At 32.0% G+C, this 17,594-nt stretch overlaps 1 protein-coding gene across 5 annotated transcripts; it reads right to left on the reverse strand.

Annotated features, from left to right (window-relative positions):
* Positions 1 to 8,324: 8,324 nt before the first annotated feature.
* Positions 8,325 to 13,637, reverse strand: LOC105782927 (phosphatidylinositol/phosphatidylcholine transfer protein SFH13). Of its 5 annotated transcripts, none has more exons than XM_052626614.1 (15): positions 13,228 to 13,635; positions 12,588 to 12,676; positions 12,195 to 12,498; positions 11,983 to 12,082; positions 11,503 to 11,769; positions 10,944 to 11,021; positions 10,762 to 10,866; positions 10,627 to 10,676; positions 10,439 to 10,538; positions 10,201 to 10,299; positions 10,014 to 10,130; positions 9,763 to 9,928; positions 9,217 to 9,608; positions 9,050 to 9,124; positions 8,325 to 8,689 (listed from the first exon to the last, which is right to left on the reverse strand). In XM_052626614.1, the coding sequence occupies exons 2-15, from the start codon at positions 12,592 to 12,594 to the stop codon at positions 8,669 to 8,671; spliced, it is 1,881 nt and encodes a 626-aa protein (XP_052482574.1). In that variant the 5' UTR covers positions 12,595 to 12,676; positions 13,228 to 13,635; the 3' UTR covers positions 8,325 to 8,668. The 5 variants fall into 5 exon arrangements, with proteins under 5 accessions (XP_052482574.1, XP_052482572.1, XP_012463478.1 ...); XM_052626612.1 differs by lacking the exon at positions 8,325 to 8,689 and adding an exon at positions 8,696 to 8,966 and having other exon boundaries at positions 13,228 to 13,637; XM_012608024.2 differs by lacking the exon at positions 8,325 to 8,689 and adding an exon at positions 8,696 to 8,966 and having other exon boundaries at positions 10,014 to 10,121; positions 13,228 to 13,636.
* Between the last annotated feature and the right edge of the window lie 3,957 nt (positions 13,638 to 17,594).

The raw sequence follows: 17,594 nt of genomic DNA on the forward strand, positions 1-17,594 counted from the left end.
GAATTGCTCGAAATTACTTTCAATATCTCTTTACGTCAAATTGGAGTAGAGATACTACGCATGTTCTTTCTAAGGTTGAGAGATATGTTTCTGAGGAAGTAAATTCAAAGCAGATAGAAAATTATACAAAGGAGGAGATCTTGACGACTTTAAAGTAGATAAGGCCAACAAAGGGTTAGGGGGAATATGGTTTTCCGGGTTTATTTTTTAGCAGTTTTGGCACATTGTGGGAAATGATGTAATCAAATATTACTTGGGCGTCTTGTATAGAGGTATGCCTATGGACCCCAGTAATAATACTAATTGTGTTGATTCCTAAAGTTTCCCATCCGAAAAGTTTGGGGAATTTTAGACTTATTAGTTTATACAATGTTATTTATAAGGTAGTTGTTAAGATAATAGCGAACCGGTTCAAAAATGTACTAAAAACTTGCACTGATGGTGCTCAGACCTTTGTGTCGGGTAAATTAATATCAAATAATGTCCAACTTGCTTATGAGATTTTTCATACGTTTCGACAAAAAAGAGTAGGAAAGAAAGGATTCATGACGCTTAAGTTGAATATGAGTAAAGCGTACGGTCCTTCCTAAGGGTAATGAGGTTGCGGATGGGATTTCATACTTTGTGGGTGGATAACATTATGAAATGTATCATGTCTATTTCATATTCAGTAATTGTTAATGGGATAACAAGAAGGATATTTAAACCAGAGAGAGGACTAAGGCAAAGGGATCCTTTAAGTCCTTTTTTGTTTATAATTTGTAGTGAGGGCCTCTCATCACTTATCAGGCTTGCTTTGAGGGAAGGTTCAATTAAGGGTGCAAAGGCAAGTAGAGGGGGCCCTTCGGTTTCCCATTTATTATTTGTTGACAATTGTATTTTATTTGGGGAAGCAAGTGAAAGGGGAGCGCAAGTTATGAAATCAGTTTTGAGAGAATATGAGAGATGCTCGGGGCAAGGTTTCAATTATGATAAATCCACAGTTTATTATAGCAGTAACACATTGGAAGGTTCTAGACGAGTGGTATCTACCATCCTTGGGGTGAGAAATTATAATAATATAAAGAGGTATCTAAGCTTGCCGAATATGGTGGGGAAGAATAAAAAAGGCTTGTTTTCAGCTTTTAAAGGATCGTATGAGGCACAGAATTGAGAATTGGATTGTGAGGTTCCTATTACAAGGGGGAAAGGAAGTGTTTATAAAAGCAGTATTGCAGGCTATACTTACTTATACTATGGCTTGTTTCTTGCTTCGTAAGTTGTGTATAAAATTGGATAGTATTATGGCTCGATTCTGGTAACAAAAAGGGCATGGGAAGAAAGGGATCCATTGTTGTTGTTGGGATCAACTTTCCGACCTTAAGGAGAATGGGGGTATGGGTTTCCGTAGTTTAGCTAAGTTTAATGTTGCGTTATTAGTTAAACAGGGTTGGCGCATTAGTAATTATCTAGATTCATTATTATTGAAAGTTCTAAAACTCAAGTATTTTCCACATGCTGATTTTTTTAATGCTAAGTTAGGGAGACTACCTTTGTATACCTAGAAGAGTGAGTGGTCAGCAAAAGGGTTATTGAAGGACGGGATTTGTTGGAGGGTAGGAACCAAAGAGAACATTTCAGTTATGGCTGATGTGTGGCTTCCTAGAAATGCAAGTAATAAGGTGGAGTCAATAATCAGTAATAACGAAATCAGTAGGGTTTCAGATTTAGGATGAGTTTGGATGGGCGGTGCGTTTACTTGCGGTTAGTGTAAAAACAGCGGTGGCGGTGAGATTAGATACTGTAGCGTGAGACAAAAAGTAAGCTAACCGCACCGCACCGCACCCAATCGCCCATCCAAACCCACCCTTAATTGATGAACATAGGAAGGAATGGAAACTTGAACTCATTTATTCTACCTTTTCAAGAGAAGAAACGGGCTATTTTATAATTATTTATTCTACCTTTTCATGAGGACTTTATGGTATGGAAGGGGGAGTCGTCTGGAGATTTCTCTGTACGTAGTGCATATAAGATATTACATGAAAGTAACCTTACTCCTAGTTATTTACAGACAGAGGCAAAAATATTTTACAAAAAGTTGTAGAATATTCACATTCTAGGGAATATTAAGATATTAATCTGGAAAATCTCATGGAAATTTATCCCCTATTTTTCTAATCTTCGAATTAAAAGGTTGATGTCGGAGGCGATGTGTCCCAAATGTGGAGAAGCGACTGAAAATATGGACCATATCTTCAAAGAATGTTATGTAACACGATAAGTATGGATTAGTTTAAATTTGGAGTGGGTGCTACCGGAGATGAATTTGTCCAACTGGGAATGGGTTGCCTAGGTGTTCAAGAATAGTACCAGTCTACAATGTCGCGTGTTTTGTTGCTCCTTGTGGGCGGTCTGGACAGACAGGAATAGGGAGTTCCATAAGGGAAGAAGAAGTATGGGGCCAGAAATTGTTGCATGGATAAAACGTTATATAAAAGAGATGGAGGATTGTAAGGTTAAGAATCTTACCAAAAGAAATGAGCCAACAAATTGGTGTGCCCCTAATGGGTCTGATGTCAAACTAAACTTTGATGCGACTTTCAATAAATCTCAGGCAAAATTGGTATCGGGAGTGGTGGCCAGAAATGCCTCTGGGGAGGTCATCGCTGTTAAACCAACAGTTCATGGGAAGGTTGTTTCTTCATTTGCAGCAGAGGCTCACGCATGTCTCCAAGTAGTGTTGATGGGTAAGCAAATGGGACTCACATCAATAATAATTGGAGACTCAACATCAATTATAAAAAAGAGTAAATCGGAACAGATGGACAAATCGGTGATAGAGGCATTAATAAGAAACATTCAATAACAAAAACGATATTTTCAACAGATAATCTTTCGACATGTATCTAGATATGCAAATCTAATAGCGCACAATCTAGCAAGGAATGCGATGAGAGAAGAGTCACGGTCGTTCTTGAACAAGCAACATCGAAGGTGGGATTGCGGAGAAGAAGAGAACCGAACTAAGATAGGTCGGGGTGAGTGCCCTTTAAGTTGGAAAAAGGAAAGGAAAGTAGGATAAGTGATTGTTTTTGGAAACTTCTTCCTAGGGACTGGAACCGTCGAAATGATTATGCAAATGTTGAGTGGTTTCCAGTTTTATCAGACTAGGGTTTTTATTGTTTTATTGTTTTTATTTTATTTTTTTTGGTCCTCATCTTTATGCTTTTGATAAGCCCATAAATGCGGGAAAATTGAGCTATGTTGGTCCATATGAAATCTGGCTTTGTGGGTATTTCTTTGATTTTGTTTGGTCTTTATTTTTTTAATAATAATATCGGTCTGATTTATTAAAATAATAAAAATTAAAAAATAAATTTTGTTGACACCATTTTTTGGATTAAAACGGGGTCGGCTTGGGTTTTGAAAAAAGAAACGGGAGTCGCCACCAATCATTTTTTATGAGGTGTGATTGGATCACCTCAAAAAGTGGTTGTTTTTAATAAACGGTTTGATTTTATTAAAACAACAAGTTTGGTCCACGAAATTCAGAAAAACGGATTCGGGAGTCGGTTATGTACGAGGAAGGATTAGCACCCTCGTAACGCCCAAAATTGGTACCTAGTTGATTAGTTAATGTCGAAAATTGAGAACTTTGAAGAATTTTAAAAAACATCATCCTTGTATTAAAAGGTTGAAAATTTTCAGGAAAAAGCGCATATTTCACGTTATTCGAGAAAAAAATATTATATCCAGTAAGTTAGGACACAATGTCTCGAATTCCCGATACGCGAATAAAAAAAGCTTATTTAAAAGATATTTGGCTATCTCGGATTTAAAAAGGAGATCACGACCAGTAAGTTAGGACGCGATCTTTTTTAATTCCCGAGATCGTTTAAAACTTGAGTTTGAAAAGATTTGTGTATTTATATTTATTGTGAAAATCGAAACTCAGTAAGTTAGGGTACGATCTTCTCAAATTTTAAAATACAAAATTTAGTTTATTTTAAAACCATATTAAATAAAATTAATTTAGCATGAAATGGTAGGAATAAATACAATATTAACTTGTATAACAAAATGATGATGATGATACAAGCACAAATAATATAAGCAATAATCAAAGAGAGATAAAATACATTAAAAAAACAAGTATATGAAATAATGAATAAATAAAAATTAAAGCATTTCGTAAAAATAATAACAAACACATGACTAAATAAATAAATAAATACCGAATAGTACAAAATAATAATACAAATAGTAGGAGATAAAATATTTATGTATGTATATAAATATTTAAATTATAAATTATAAAGTGAGTGAATATATATATATATGTATATAAAATGAATATATAAGGGTACGTATATATATATATAGATAGATCATAAAAATATGAATATTATATATATATAATATGAAACCGCGTATATGTATGTATATAACAAAGATTCCAAATAAAAAAATAAATGAACAACTTAATAATAACAATAATATTATTACTTTATAGAAAAAAAAGAAAAATAAAAATTGACGAAAGGACTAAATTAAACTTTGAAACAAGATTCGGGGTTTAAAATCGCAAATACATAAAATGGGTTTATAAGGGACCGAAATAAAACGCGCTTAAAGCGCGAGGGATCTGTTGGGAAATATTCTCTTACACTGAAACGCTGCGTTTCGACCGAGGAGGGGGCATGGTCTTAGGACCAAATCGAAAAACAAACTAAATTCACGGGCCAAATAACAAATAACCAAAAAGGATCAGATCGGCTACGGCGCAAAAGTGGAGGGGGCTACTGCGAAATATCCCCCTAAAGCTAGACGCGCGGACCCTCCGGGTCGGATCGGGTCGACGCACGGGCCTGGGGGCAAAAAACGGCGTCGTTTTCTATTGCTATTTAAACACCCCTTTTTTTATTTTTTCATTTCAGCAACAGTTTTTTTTTTAAATTCAAAAACATTCCCTTTTTCTCTCAAAAACCCGACCCTTGGGTCCTCTTAGCGCCGCCGTTGCGCTTGCCACACCGCCACCACCTCCGACGGCCGACGAAGCGCCAGATGGGCGATTGAAACTCCGTAACAATGAGTTTTTCCTCTTTTTCTTTATGTATTTTATTTTCTTATTTTTTAGAAAAAAAACAGATTAAAAAAATATAAAAAGATAAAATAAAGAAATAAAGAAAAATCAATCCTAAAGAAAGCAACCTTTTTGTATTTCTAATTTTTTTTGCAAAATCGGGGGCCCCCTTTACAATGGTTTTTCAATCGATTTTGAACCGAAAATGATACCCCCCTTTCGTTTCTTACAAATCGGCTTTATAGCCAAAAGAAAATAAAAATTTTGGTCTTGTCTCCTTCTGCTTCTGCTTGTGTTGCGTGTTTGCAGGGTGATGGACGAGCGGCGCGACGTCAGAGGCAGGAGCGGATGGAAACTAGGGTTCTGAAACCCTAGTTTTTCATTGGGTTTTGGCTGTATTTGGGCCTATTGTTTGTATTTGGGCTGGTCCAATTAATTTTGTAATGTAATTGGGCCGTTTGGGCTGAAGTTTGTTTTGCTGGTAGGGCCCGAGTGAAATTGGACTTCTACAAATTTATTTTTAGAATTTTAAAAAATCTCCTCCAAAATAATCATACAAACACATCTTAAGGTTTGACTAAAATTTTCAATTTTAAATAATATTAAAAAATAATTTATTTTTATTAAATAATTATAAAAGAAGAAAGGGGTACAGAAAATAGGCCCAAAAGGCTTATCAAATGAAATACAATGCCCTTTTAAAAACCCTAGTATAGGGTGAGGATGACCATCGATAGAATTCAAATATTTACACATATTAATTATCCAAATTTATTTTATATTTTACCCATAAATTTATTTTTATTTTACTAAATTCATACATATTTTATATATAATTAGTATAATTATAATATATTAGATTAGGTTAGGTTATGTGAATGTGAATGTGAATGTAAATGTATTATTTATAAAATTTTATCTATTTATTATATAAATAATTAAAATTTTCCATCTAAAACAAAAGTGATATTTTTTAAATTCATTTAATAATTTTTAATAAAACCACAATTTTATTTATAAGTATGATCAAGTACATTTATTTACTCATTTAAATATTTTAGTAAAATCAAAATTCATATTTAAAATGTGACAAATTTTATAAAAATAAAAAATATTTAAAATGATAAATTTAGTAATATAATGAACAACAAAACTATATTAATCACTTTAAAATTTCTTCAAACTCACGTTTTATATAATTCTTACTATTATCCATAATCTCCCAATCTCGAATTAATGCCCCGTTAATTGTTGCAGCAATAACAATATCGATTGAATTAAAATAACGAATAAATAATTATTAGGTATTTGTATTATTCTTATATTTCCTTAGTCAAATAGTGGGTGTGGACCAGTATTGATAAAAACAAATAACTAAAAATGGTAACCATAAGTTTGAAAATGATGAAATCATACATTAACCATGGTTTGGGTCCAAAACTCACATCACATGCCCAACCTTTACCCATATGGTTAAATTACATAAATGCCCACATTTTGGTTCAAACCTAACAATCTCACCCTTTACCTCTAATTATCAAAAATAAAAATTAAAATAAGGTAAAAATCATAAACATAATAGATACACACTACGATAAATATTTATCAATCATTACACAAAATATGATACCATTGTCAACACTTAACACACAAAAACATATATATATATATATATATTTCTCTTTTTTTCCCTGTAAATTTTAGGTATAAATCACCATTTACTCTTTAAACTTGATAATTTTTCCGAAATTTCTAAACTTCTTCGGCCCACTTAGTCTTGGAACTTGTTAACTTTTCTCATATTAATTCAAACTTGACAACTTCTCTCAATTTTGGTCAATCTGATGACATGGAATGATATCAAAGTGCCATGTCATCACATAAAAATTATATTTTTTTAAAAAAATTAAGTGATTACATGATATAATATCAGAGTATTACATCATCATAAACACTAAAATTGAAAAAGAAAACCAAAACTAATGTGTAGAGAAAAATTACCGGTTGAGGGACTAAATGTTCCCTATCTTTTATTCTTTTACCTTTCTTAATTGTTCATCTCAAAAAAATCAGTCAATACCCTAAATACCCCTGAAATTCTCCAATCTCATTGCTAGGGGGTTGCTTTTGTAGGTAGTTATAGATGAGCTAACAAGATATAATTATATTGATATAAAACATGACATAAAAATAATTAAAAATGTGAATACCATATAAATATATTAATTTTGTTTAGGCATAAACATAAATTTAACCCCTAATGTTTATTCATTTTATTATTTTGGTCCTTAATTCTTTTTTGGGGTTATTTTCGTCATCAACCCTTAAAAATAAGTCAAATTGATTGTTTTTTAATGAAAAATTGATGAACTATTAAAATTTTAATGGCAACTCATGTGGCATTTTATGTGTACTTCACTTCTAACATGGATAAATTTTCTACAAGTTTTATGAACTTTTGAAATTTGTTGATTTTTTTTAAAATTTTTCTGAATTATTCATGGATTGTTACTCTAGTGGCCACATCAATACCGTTAAAATTTTTACAGTTTAGTCAAATTTTTCATCCAAAAGTAAGCAATTTAATTAAGTTTATCTTGATGCTTTTGGTATAAAGCAAACTAAAAGTTATCAAATTTTTATTATGTAAAAATCACAAATATAATATAAATATATGAATTGTCAAAATTAGAATGTAAATGGATTGGATATGTATTCATTGCCAACCTACTAAGCATATAATAACTCCAACACCTTAGCCTCCCTACCATGAAGTGATTTTAGTTTCTATCATTAATAACCTCAATGGAAAACATGAACAAGAAAAACCCACCATTCTTTCATTTCATTTTGAACAGTTACATAATGAGTTTTACTATTAAAATCTTAGAAAACACTTGTTTTATTATTTATTTTATGACTATATATCATTACCATCAATGAAATGGATGCATGATAGGGAATGATTGATTTGACTGATAGTTGAACAAAATTCAGTGCATCTCAGCGCTCGTGCTGCTTATTTGAGACCACGTCTTCTCTTTTGTCAACTCCACATTCTCCCCCCATGAAAGCATCATTGGTGGGTGGGTGGCATCAAATTGGACAAATGGAAGATCTATGTTAACCTACACACACATTCTGTACATACACACTTATATGTTCCCTTGGACTTTTGTATTAATTGTGGCCGTCTCACCGGAAGATGGACTTCAAAATTTCGTTTTACAAGCTTAGTGTGTACAGTTAAAGCAGGACATGGTAATATTCATTCCAATACAATGAAAATTGAAAAGGAATGTAATTTGCAAGAAAATCTTTCACTGATACATACACATAGATGTATTCTCTCTACATACACAGTTTCAAAGCTGTGTGCTTTGGAAAAATCCGTACACCTCAACTGTAACTTCAGTCATGGTACTGTAGGTGATTAAAAGGAGATGAAGAAGCTAAAAAGGAAAAAAAGGTCCATCCCCTATGCTTCATCATCAACTGCGTGGTGCCACAAGCAAAGCTGGCCCCGGATGATCAACTTTGTCAGCGTCAACCTTCTACTCCTAGAGCCTCCTCCCAACAATATCGGTCAATCTCTCCAAAAATTCAACAAAACAATCTTCGTCGCTGCAACAACAACCAACAAGTATGCCAGCATCCATCACTCCTTGATTCGACTAAACAGTGACTTGAGATAAATTTCTATACAATTAATCTGCATTTCCCTCTTTAGAGGCTACACCCCACATTACATTTCATAAAACCTGGTGAAACTTCTTTTTCGTATGCAGATTAAGCAGATGGTTGCCTTGATTAGGTCTTAAATTCCTTTTCATTTGGTGTGAAATTATCAATCAATGGCATCTTTTATTAGCTACCAGAAACCCCTTTCTTTCTGCTGCTCCTATCAGATTGACATAGCACTAAAACACATGCAATCTTCTAAACACTAGAATAGGATCAAGCCTTATGGAGAACAGAACTTACATGATATTCAGACGCCCGTATATTATCCAGAAACTCTGAAATCTCAATTTGCCGCATTACTGTACCATGTAAAACCTGTAAAACCATTGTCAAAATATCTGTCAACATTAAAATCAAAATCAGGTCTCTGTACCTGACTTCTCTAAATGAACCAAGTTGAGCCATACTCGCTTAGTTTTGTCGAGATCATACTCAACACATTTGATTCGGTCCAGAGATTCCATCAACATTTTCTCCTTTTCTAATGGAATACCAGCAGGCTTGTTGCAGAGTTCCTCAAATGCTTTCTCTAGTTTCTGGAGACGCTCTATACAAGGACGGACATGGTCTTCTTCATTAACAGCTTCTGGCACTGTTACATTTGAATGGCTATTCGTGCTGGATCCAATCACATTTGAAGGATGTATATTGTTTGGTCTTCTCCATGATTCCAATCGAACAGTACGAATAAAAGCAGCCAATCTAACCAATAAAGCTATTAGCAATTTTGCAAAAGACTGAATATTCCTTCTCCCAAACTTTTCTTTGACGTTGTCTATCCAATTGGTGATTGGAGTTCCTGAAATTTGATGTCAATTTAGAAAACAAATCTAAAGGGTAGGGAATTAGGACAAAAGCTTCCATCAACTACATGGTTAACTATCTACATTCTATGTTAAACCAGATAATTAACAGGAAACTGGTTATTGAGATGAAATAGCATTTTAAAATACCTTGGGAATAAAAAGATGCTCTTTGATGAGATTGGCTATCTGCATTGCTACAACTAGGCAACTGATCTGGAGAATATAGGAGTCCTTGGTCACTTTTTATAGTTTTTTCAATCATAGGGAAACCATCATTGCAACTATAATAAGCATTTGGATCTGACACCCTCACCTGCATTCACAATCAATCTTATTAAGAGGGTCAGAAACTCACATCAGTTACCAATAAAACAGAATTCCCTACTTTTGCAACTCACGTCTTCGCAAACTGGTGCCAAACAAGGAAATGCAGAGCTCCTCCGTTCAGTTGGAGAACACTGGTCATCGATCTCTGACTCTGCTGCTGATGTGTCACTAGTCATTCCCTGACAGAGCTTGTGTTGAAACATAAGCATCAAAAGATATAACCACCTAACATTATTGTCCTGAATGATTGCAACTTACCTTTAGTGGCCGTATCTGAACATAAGATTCATAGTTATGCTGGTCATTTGATACTCTGGTAATTTGCCTAACAAATGTTCTCTCTGCATTATGTACAAGCTATCAATGGAAACACATGTTAGTCTCCAGGTAAAAGCCGTATAAAACAAAAAATCACATCTAACAACCATTCCACATGTAAGGAAAAAAAAAAAAGGAAACATCATATTACAGGTACTTTGATTAAGGGGATGGCTACCTTCATTATCTCTGGATCATTCCATGGACCTTTGTTGGATCTAAGACACCCTCCATCTGTAGAGCAAGTGCATGACCCTCCTAAGAAATCTGGCAACTGACTGAAAGAGGAGAAGAATAAGCAAGGACTTAGGAGGGATCACAAGGTGAACTCTCGCAAGGGCAAGAATGAACAGGTAATTAACAGACCTAGAATCAATGCTCTCCAGTAGCCTACCAAGAGATTTGGGCTCCAAAACCTGAAATTAGTAAATAGAACATTGAATAACCACAGAGCAGGAGAAAGGGAATCAAAAGAAGAATGCCCAAAGCCATATCCTTTACATTTATCTTCCCAAGTGTCTTTGCATCGAGGAACTTCTGAGCAGCAGGCCAAAGCATCTTTTTGAATCCAGGACCAGCATTGACTATGTACATTCTGTGTAATGTCTGTAAAGCCATATAAAAAAGAATTACATTCCAATTAGCAACAGAAGGTAAAAACATGAATGGATAAGATCAGATACCTCAGGGTAATAACTGTTGTCTATTTTAGTCATGGCAGCCAAAAGATTTGCAGCAGTCCTGCTAAAGTTCTTCATGCCCTACATTCAAAATAACATTCAATTGCTGACTATAAATCTACCATTAGGCTGCTCTAAAGGAAACAATAAACATCAATCACTTGGAAAACAAAATTTAACCATCAATATAATTCTACCATTAGGACCATTAGGCTGCTGGAAAGGGGGGGGGTGTTAGGCTGCTATAAAGAAAAGAAAGTAACTATCCTAGAGGAAGGAAGTATTGCAACATTCCATAGAAGATGTGAGAGGCTATATTGCACACTCCATTAGGAAATCTGCTTCAAGTCATCGGTGAAATGGGGCCATAGCAAGGATTAAGGTAAAAGGAAGCTTTTGTATTTAGTTCTAGTCTAAACCTACGTATAAAAGACAATTGTTAAGTAGAATGACAATGCAAAATTTTCTAAAAGGTACAAGACTAACAACGTTCTGCCGTAATGGCATGAACAATGTTGTCAAATCTCAATTTGTTGAAGGGCACAAGATAAAAGGCAAATACCAGTCCTTGTACATCCAATACAGTAGTTGTTGAACAGATTTGTCGCTTTGCGGCAATTGAACAAGCAGGGAATTTCTCCGATAGAGCTCTCTCGAACTCTTGGACATGGTACTTCAAATATCGGTCTATGGTGGTGATTTTCATAAGCCTACTTGGATGGGCTTTTCCTAACCGCTCAATATAAACAGGTCTCCCTTCCTTGTCAACTCCATGGTACCCCTGGGGATAGTATTGCAATACTTCTTCTAGCTCTTCAAACTCAAAATCCTGTTGATAGCCAAAAGGTTAAACTTGTATGATAAAAAGATACATCAAAACAAAAACCTAGCCCTTAATCTTGAAAGCAAACAAAATATTTAAGGGTGCCTGAAAACTGTTTGGCTTAATCAAAAGTGATGCAACTCATTTGAGGTTTTATTTGTTAACTCTTCTCCAGAGAAAAGGCAATGAAAGAGATACAACAAAGTCTACATTTCTCACCTCCAAAATGGTATCTGTTCCAAACTCTTTCCTCCATTTAAGCATTTCTTCCCACATCTGGATTGTTTTTTCAATGTTAAACTCTCTAGCTTTCAAGAATCTACAAGTTTAAAGAGTAGTAGTACTTCTCAGCATACATTAGTAAGGCAGATATAATGTGAAACATTGAACAAATTAGAGCTTGTCCACTGTGTTTGAAAGCAACAACTGACCTCAACAAAGTATGATAATCATCATGCCTAGGAGGTAACAAATCCTTATGAAGAAGCTTTTGACGCAATTCATGAACAGCACCCTCCTCTTTTGCATCCCTGACATCCTCAATGGATACAGAAGGGACCCTGTAATCGATTTTCTTTTTCCCTCTTTTCTTAAGAGAATGAGTGAACTTGTTGGACGCATTTATGGCCTTCTTTTTCAGATTCCCAATTTTGGATCTCCTTCTCTCATCCTCAGAGTTATCAAAATCAGACCTTCTATCTCTGCTTTCATCATTTGCCCCAGTTTCTTCCACCCCTTTATTTTTTTCCAATACAATAAATTAAACAGGACATAAATGCATTTCATAATAAAACTAAAAAACACAGTAGAATTAATTAATATACCTGACATCTCTGGCAACTCAAAAGGAAAAGGCTTTGATCTTTTAAAGCTATTAGTACTGTTGAATAGAATGTAAAAAACCCATCATGATCTGCACATTGTTGAAAACAATTAGAAAACAGAAGCTAATGAATCATTTGATGTAAAGAAGCAATGACTACAAAAAAAATCAGCAAATTTTATGCAAAAAGTAAACCTAAAATGAAATTTAGAGTTGAGACATGACAGGAAATAATGAAGAGAAGATCAGATCTGGACAAAATATTGAATAAGCTCTTTTTTTTTCTCTCAGTTATCATTAATCTTGCTCATGACTGTTGAAGGTATAAAACAATAAATAAAATAAAACCCAATTCCCCAAAAATTTAAAACCTCTACCCTTTAAAGTTAAACCCAAATAAAAACCCCAAAACGAAGGCGTCAAATTTCAGTGAAAGTAGAATAATGGAGTTAGTGAAAGAAAAACCGTTAAGAAATGAGAGTAAAAGCGAAGTTAAAGCTATTAAAAGAAGAAGACGCCCGCAACGCATTCAAAAACTCTCACAAATACAATGCTTGATTATTTACTATATCAATTGTACGGATCTCCACAATCCTCCATTTCCACCATTAAGAAGCAAGAGAAAGAAAAAGAAAACGCACCCACAGATAAAGGACTCCAGGGAGCGAAGGTGGGAATCCATCAATCAAACCACAACCGCACCAAATCTCTCGAGAATAGGAGAGAGAACCCAAGAAAATAAACACACACCATAAAAGTAAAAGAAGAAACTTTGTGGGAAAATGTGGAGGAATTTCTGGAAAAAAATGGTAGTAGCGATATTAAAAATTAAGGAAAAAAAATGTTTTTGGAAGATCTGATCTGATTTTTATCCTTTTTTTGTTCTTTTAAATCTCTTCTATGTTTTTTCTACACAAATAAATCAAAGAAAAAATGAAACTCTTCGATGAAAAGCTAAAGCAGCAAATGAAGGTTCCAGCAAGTGAAAAAGAAATAGCTTCAGCTTAAGCCTTAATCTCTGCTTTTCTTTTCTTTTTGCTTGTGAGCTGGGCTATGCAACTGTACACGTAGCACTTTCTTGTTTTATTTCTTATTTATTATTAAAATAGTATAAATAAGTGTTTTCCCAAATCATAATAAAAGTAATATTTTTATTTGGGATTATAATAAATGCTGACCACTAGTTAATAATTATTTAGTAACGTCTTAGTAATTAGTATTGATACCTTGTTTAAAGTTATCTTTTGGCTTAATCACGAGAGTTAAGTAAGATGGCAAGGGTTTTTCTTATCCTAACTAATGGTTAAGGGCTCGATCTTCATCCTGAGTATGGAACAACTTTAAAACTCGTGGCCAGCATCATGGATCTACAGAATGCGAAGAATAAAAGATGTTTTACTAATAAATGTTGGTGTAATAATAAGGCACGTTAATCTTTAAAAAGGAAACACAGGTATGAACTTGATATTATTGGAAGAAACATTTAACAACCTCGAACATGTAATGTAAAATGGACATGAAAAACATCAAATATAAAAATATATTTTGTTGCTTTAAATTTTTTATTTTAGTGCGAAAATATGAGTAAAATAAAAGAAATTTTGAAAAACTTTGAAAAATAAACTTTTGCTCTAATTTTTTATTAAAAAACATAAACAAAATGCCTTACTCAAATATTTCATGCTTTCAATTTTAATTTAAGATGTAAAACTGTAGTATTATGATTAAAGAAGTACATAAAAAACAAGATCTGTCGTGTCAACATCACGACGACTGATTGATATCATTAATGGTTACATTAACAAAGTAATGGTAAATAACGGAAACTATTAATCAAAGGGTTTAATTAGATACGTTTTTCATGATGAATTTTATTTTATTTGGAAAAAGTATATCGTCTTCTTTAACCATTATTTCTAGAAAGTAGGAATAATGTCTAAACTACACATGAACTTTAATTTTGTACAATTTTATACATTAAATATTAATTTGATTCAATTTTCACAAATCACTAACACAATTATCGATATAATATCAATATTTTATGTTAATATATCACATACGCAAATAATTATATTTATTTAATATAAAAATTTGATTATTTATTTCATGTGCACAATTGACTCAATATTAAAGTTTCATGTATACAATTGAATTGCAATTAAAGTACCATGTGTATAATTACACCAAATCGAATTCATACATCAAATTGCACGTTGAATCAAAGTTAATGTATAATTTTGATATTTATCTCCTAAAAATTATGGCATAAATTTAATTAATATTTAAAAAATAATAATAAATAAATGAGACATGTCACAATTTTTGAATTAGAGCGTAAAGTGATAAATTAAAATTTTAAATATTAAAAATTAGGTGTTGAATTTTTAGTGTTAATTTTTGTAAGTGTTGAATTTATAATATATTTTTTGTTAAATTGTAAAATATAAGTACTAAATACAACTGTGTTTGATAAAATTAATTTTTTAATATTTATTTCTTAATTTTTTAATCTTATTAATATAAATTTTATATTATTTTGAATAGTTTTGTGTAAAAGATATTGTAATCTTAATATATATATATTAGAAAATATAAGTTATTTTATTTTTAATAAAATAAAATCAACTTAATATTTTTTACTCATATTTTAGTATATGAGTTAGCAATAAACTAATTCAATTGATAATTTTAGCGAAGAGAAGCTTTTTTTTTTTTGACAATGAGAAGCAATAATTTTCATTTATTTTGAAAAGGTCTTATTTTTTACAAAAGTTTTTATTTATCTTTCTAATTTCAAGTTCAAATTTGTACTAATTGTTTTTTATTTTATATCTAACTATTGTAATACATACATGCTAAAGGGGTATATAAGCCCTTGAACTTTGGCAAAAAAATCAATTAAGCCCCTCAATAAAAAAACGCACTCAATGAAGGCCTCAAACTCTCAAATTGCATTAATTAAGCTCTTTGACCAACATTTTTCATATTTGATCGTTACAGCACTAACATGGTCGTTAACAACGCTAATGTGGCGTTCCATGTCAATAGAAGTTGTTGATGTCCGTATCAGCAAAAAGTAAAAAAATTAAAAGAAATTTTGAATATTTTACTAGAATGAACCTAGACATGTGATTGTCCAGATTCATTCATTTCAAAGCTTAAACTTTTTAAAAATTAAAAAAGCTATTTTTTAATTTTTTTATAAATTTTAAAACATTATTAAAATTTATAAAATTTAAAATGTTCAAAAATTAAAAATTAATAAAACCATTTCAAAATTAAATCCAAAATAAATCTAGGTTATCTAGGTATAATGTAAATCCGACAATTATATGTCCGATTCATTTAAAACGATTTTTCTAAATTATATAAAATTTAAAAATAAAATTAATTTTCCTTAAAAATATGATACATGTATCAATATGTTAATTCTATTAATACCTTTTAGTCTATATAAAAATAAAAAAAAATATTTTAGAAAATAAATAAATTTAAATTTTATTAATCGTGCATATAAGATTTTTTTTAAAATGTGAATATATCCAATTATTTGAATATGTTAGGCCATGTCAGCGCTTTAATAGTCAAAGACGGAAACATTATGCAAATTGAGAATTTGAGGGCTTAATTGAGTGCCTTTTTGGCCGAGGGGCTTAATTGATTTTTTCATCAAAGTTTAGGGGCTTATATAGCCTTTCAGCCAATACATATGTAATAAATAAGTTTTTTTTTATGTTATTACATTAGTAACCAAACGAGACATAAGTGATAAGTAGCTATCTAAGTACTTATATTATTTAACATTTTTTATTGAAAATTTTATATTAAGTAAAAAATTAAAATAATTATTAAATATATTTGAATTATTAAAATATTGAAAATTTTCATTTTTAATAAAATGATAATTTTAATTATTTATCAAGATTCAAGCACATCATCCTCAATGAATAAAAATTATTCTAATTAAAAAACCAAACAAATCCACCGTGGCAAGGATTGAATTTAATATAAAGACGAATCACGAATGGTGAAAGATGAAGAAGGTGGAAAAAAGTAGTTGTCAGAATCAGATCGAATCAGTTGGTTAGATAATTGAATCAAAAATAAAAAATTGAATCGATCAAAATCGATTATTATAAAATTAATTTTCATTTTTATAACCTACTGATTTGATTTTTACTGCAATGGAGAGAAGTCAAAGTTTGGGGGTATAAATTAAATAAAGAGCATGACAAAATTGAGAGTAGCAACCGAACAACTAACGTCCAAATTACCGTCGGACACCATTTCTGGATTCCTTACATACATATCAACTCCGCCATTTATACACCCATTGCCCATTACCACACCTCCATGTGTTTTTGGTACGAACCGCAAACATACATACAGCAACTGCCCTTTCATCTTTTATCATCAAAGTTGTGCTTCAAATACCAACACTCCTTAGGTTTACAAACACAAGTTTGATGTTGTTTATGTGAGATTTCGAGTTTGTATATTGTAGATAGAGAAAATAAGGTTGAAAGAGTTATTTTTGTTTACGGATTTAATCCAATCAAATTTAACTTTAATTTTAATTTAAGTTTAATATGATTATCGAATATTAAAAAGAAAAAGAGAGAAGAAAAAATAGTGCTTCAAATTATAGGGCACGTTTCCATCCATTGGTTTTAAGCCAACACGACAATCAAAGCTAAGTTATCCCAAAATTCAAAGTTGTTTGAATCGAATCTGATCGATTGATTGAATTAATTCGGCTGAAAATTGATCGGATATCAATTCGGAGAAGGGCATTGAATCAGTTGAATGGAGAATTGTTACATATTGATTGAACAATGCAAAAAATTAGCTCAATCGGATTTTTTTATATTTTTTAATTTAATTGGACTAACCAATTGATTCAGTCAAACTGATTGGACTGACAAACTAACGATCTTACCTATTCAACCACCAATCTGATTCGAAAATATTGCTGGAATCAAATCTTATTGTTAATTCAGATATG

Source organism: Gossypium raimondii, chromosome 13 (assembly GCF_025698545.1).
Source record: "Gossypium raimondii isolate GPD5lz chromosome 13, ASM2569854v1, whole genome shotgun sequence".
NCBI classification, from domain to species: Eukaryota; Viridiplantae; Streptophyta; class Magnoliopsida; order Malvales; family Malvaceae; genus Gossypium; species Gossypium raimondii.

What these genes read in the sequence shown, in the direction of transcription:
- LOC105782927 (XM_052626612.1), bottom strand. An exon ending in GATTATCATACTTTGTTGAG is followed by an intron (nt 12,083 to 12,194) that starts GTCAGTTGTTGC and finishes TTAAACTTGTAG; the next exon opens with ATTCTTGAAAGCTAGAGAGT. An exon ending in TGGCACCAGTTTGCGAAGAC is followed by an intron (nt 9,929 to 10,013) that starts GTGAGTTGCAAA and finishes TTGTGAATGCAG; the next exon opens with GTGAGGGTGTCAGATCCAAA.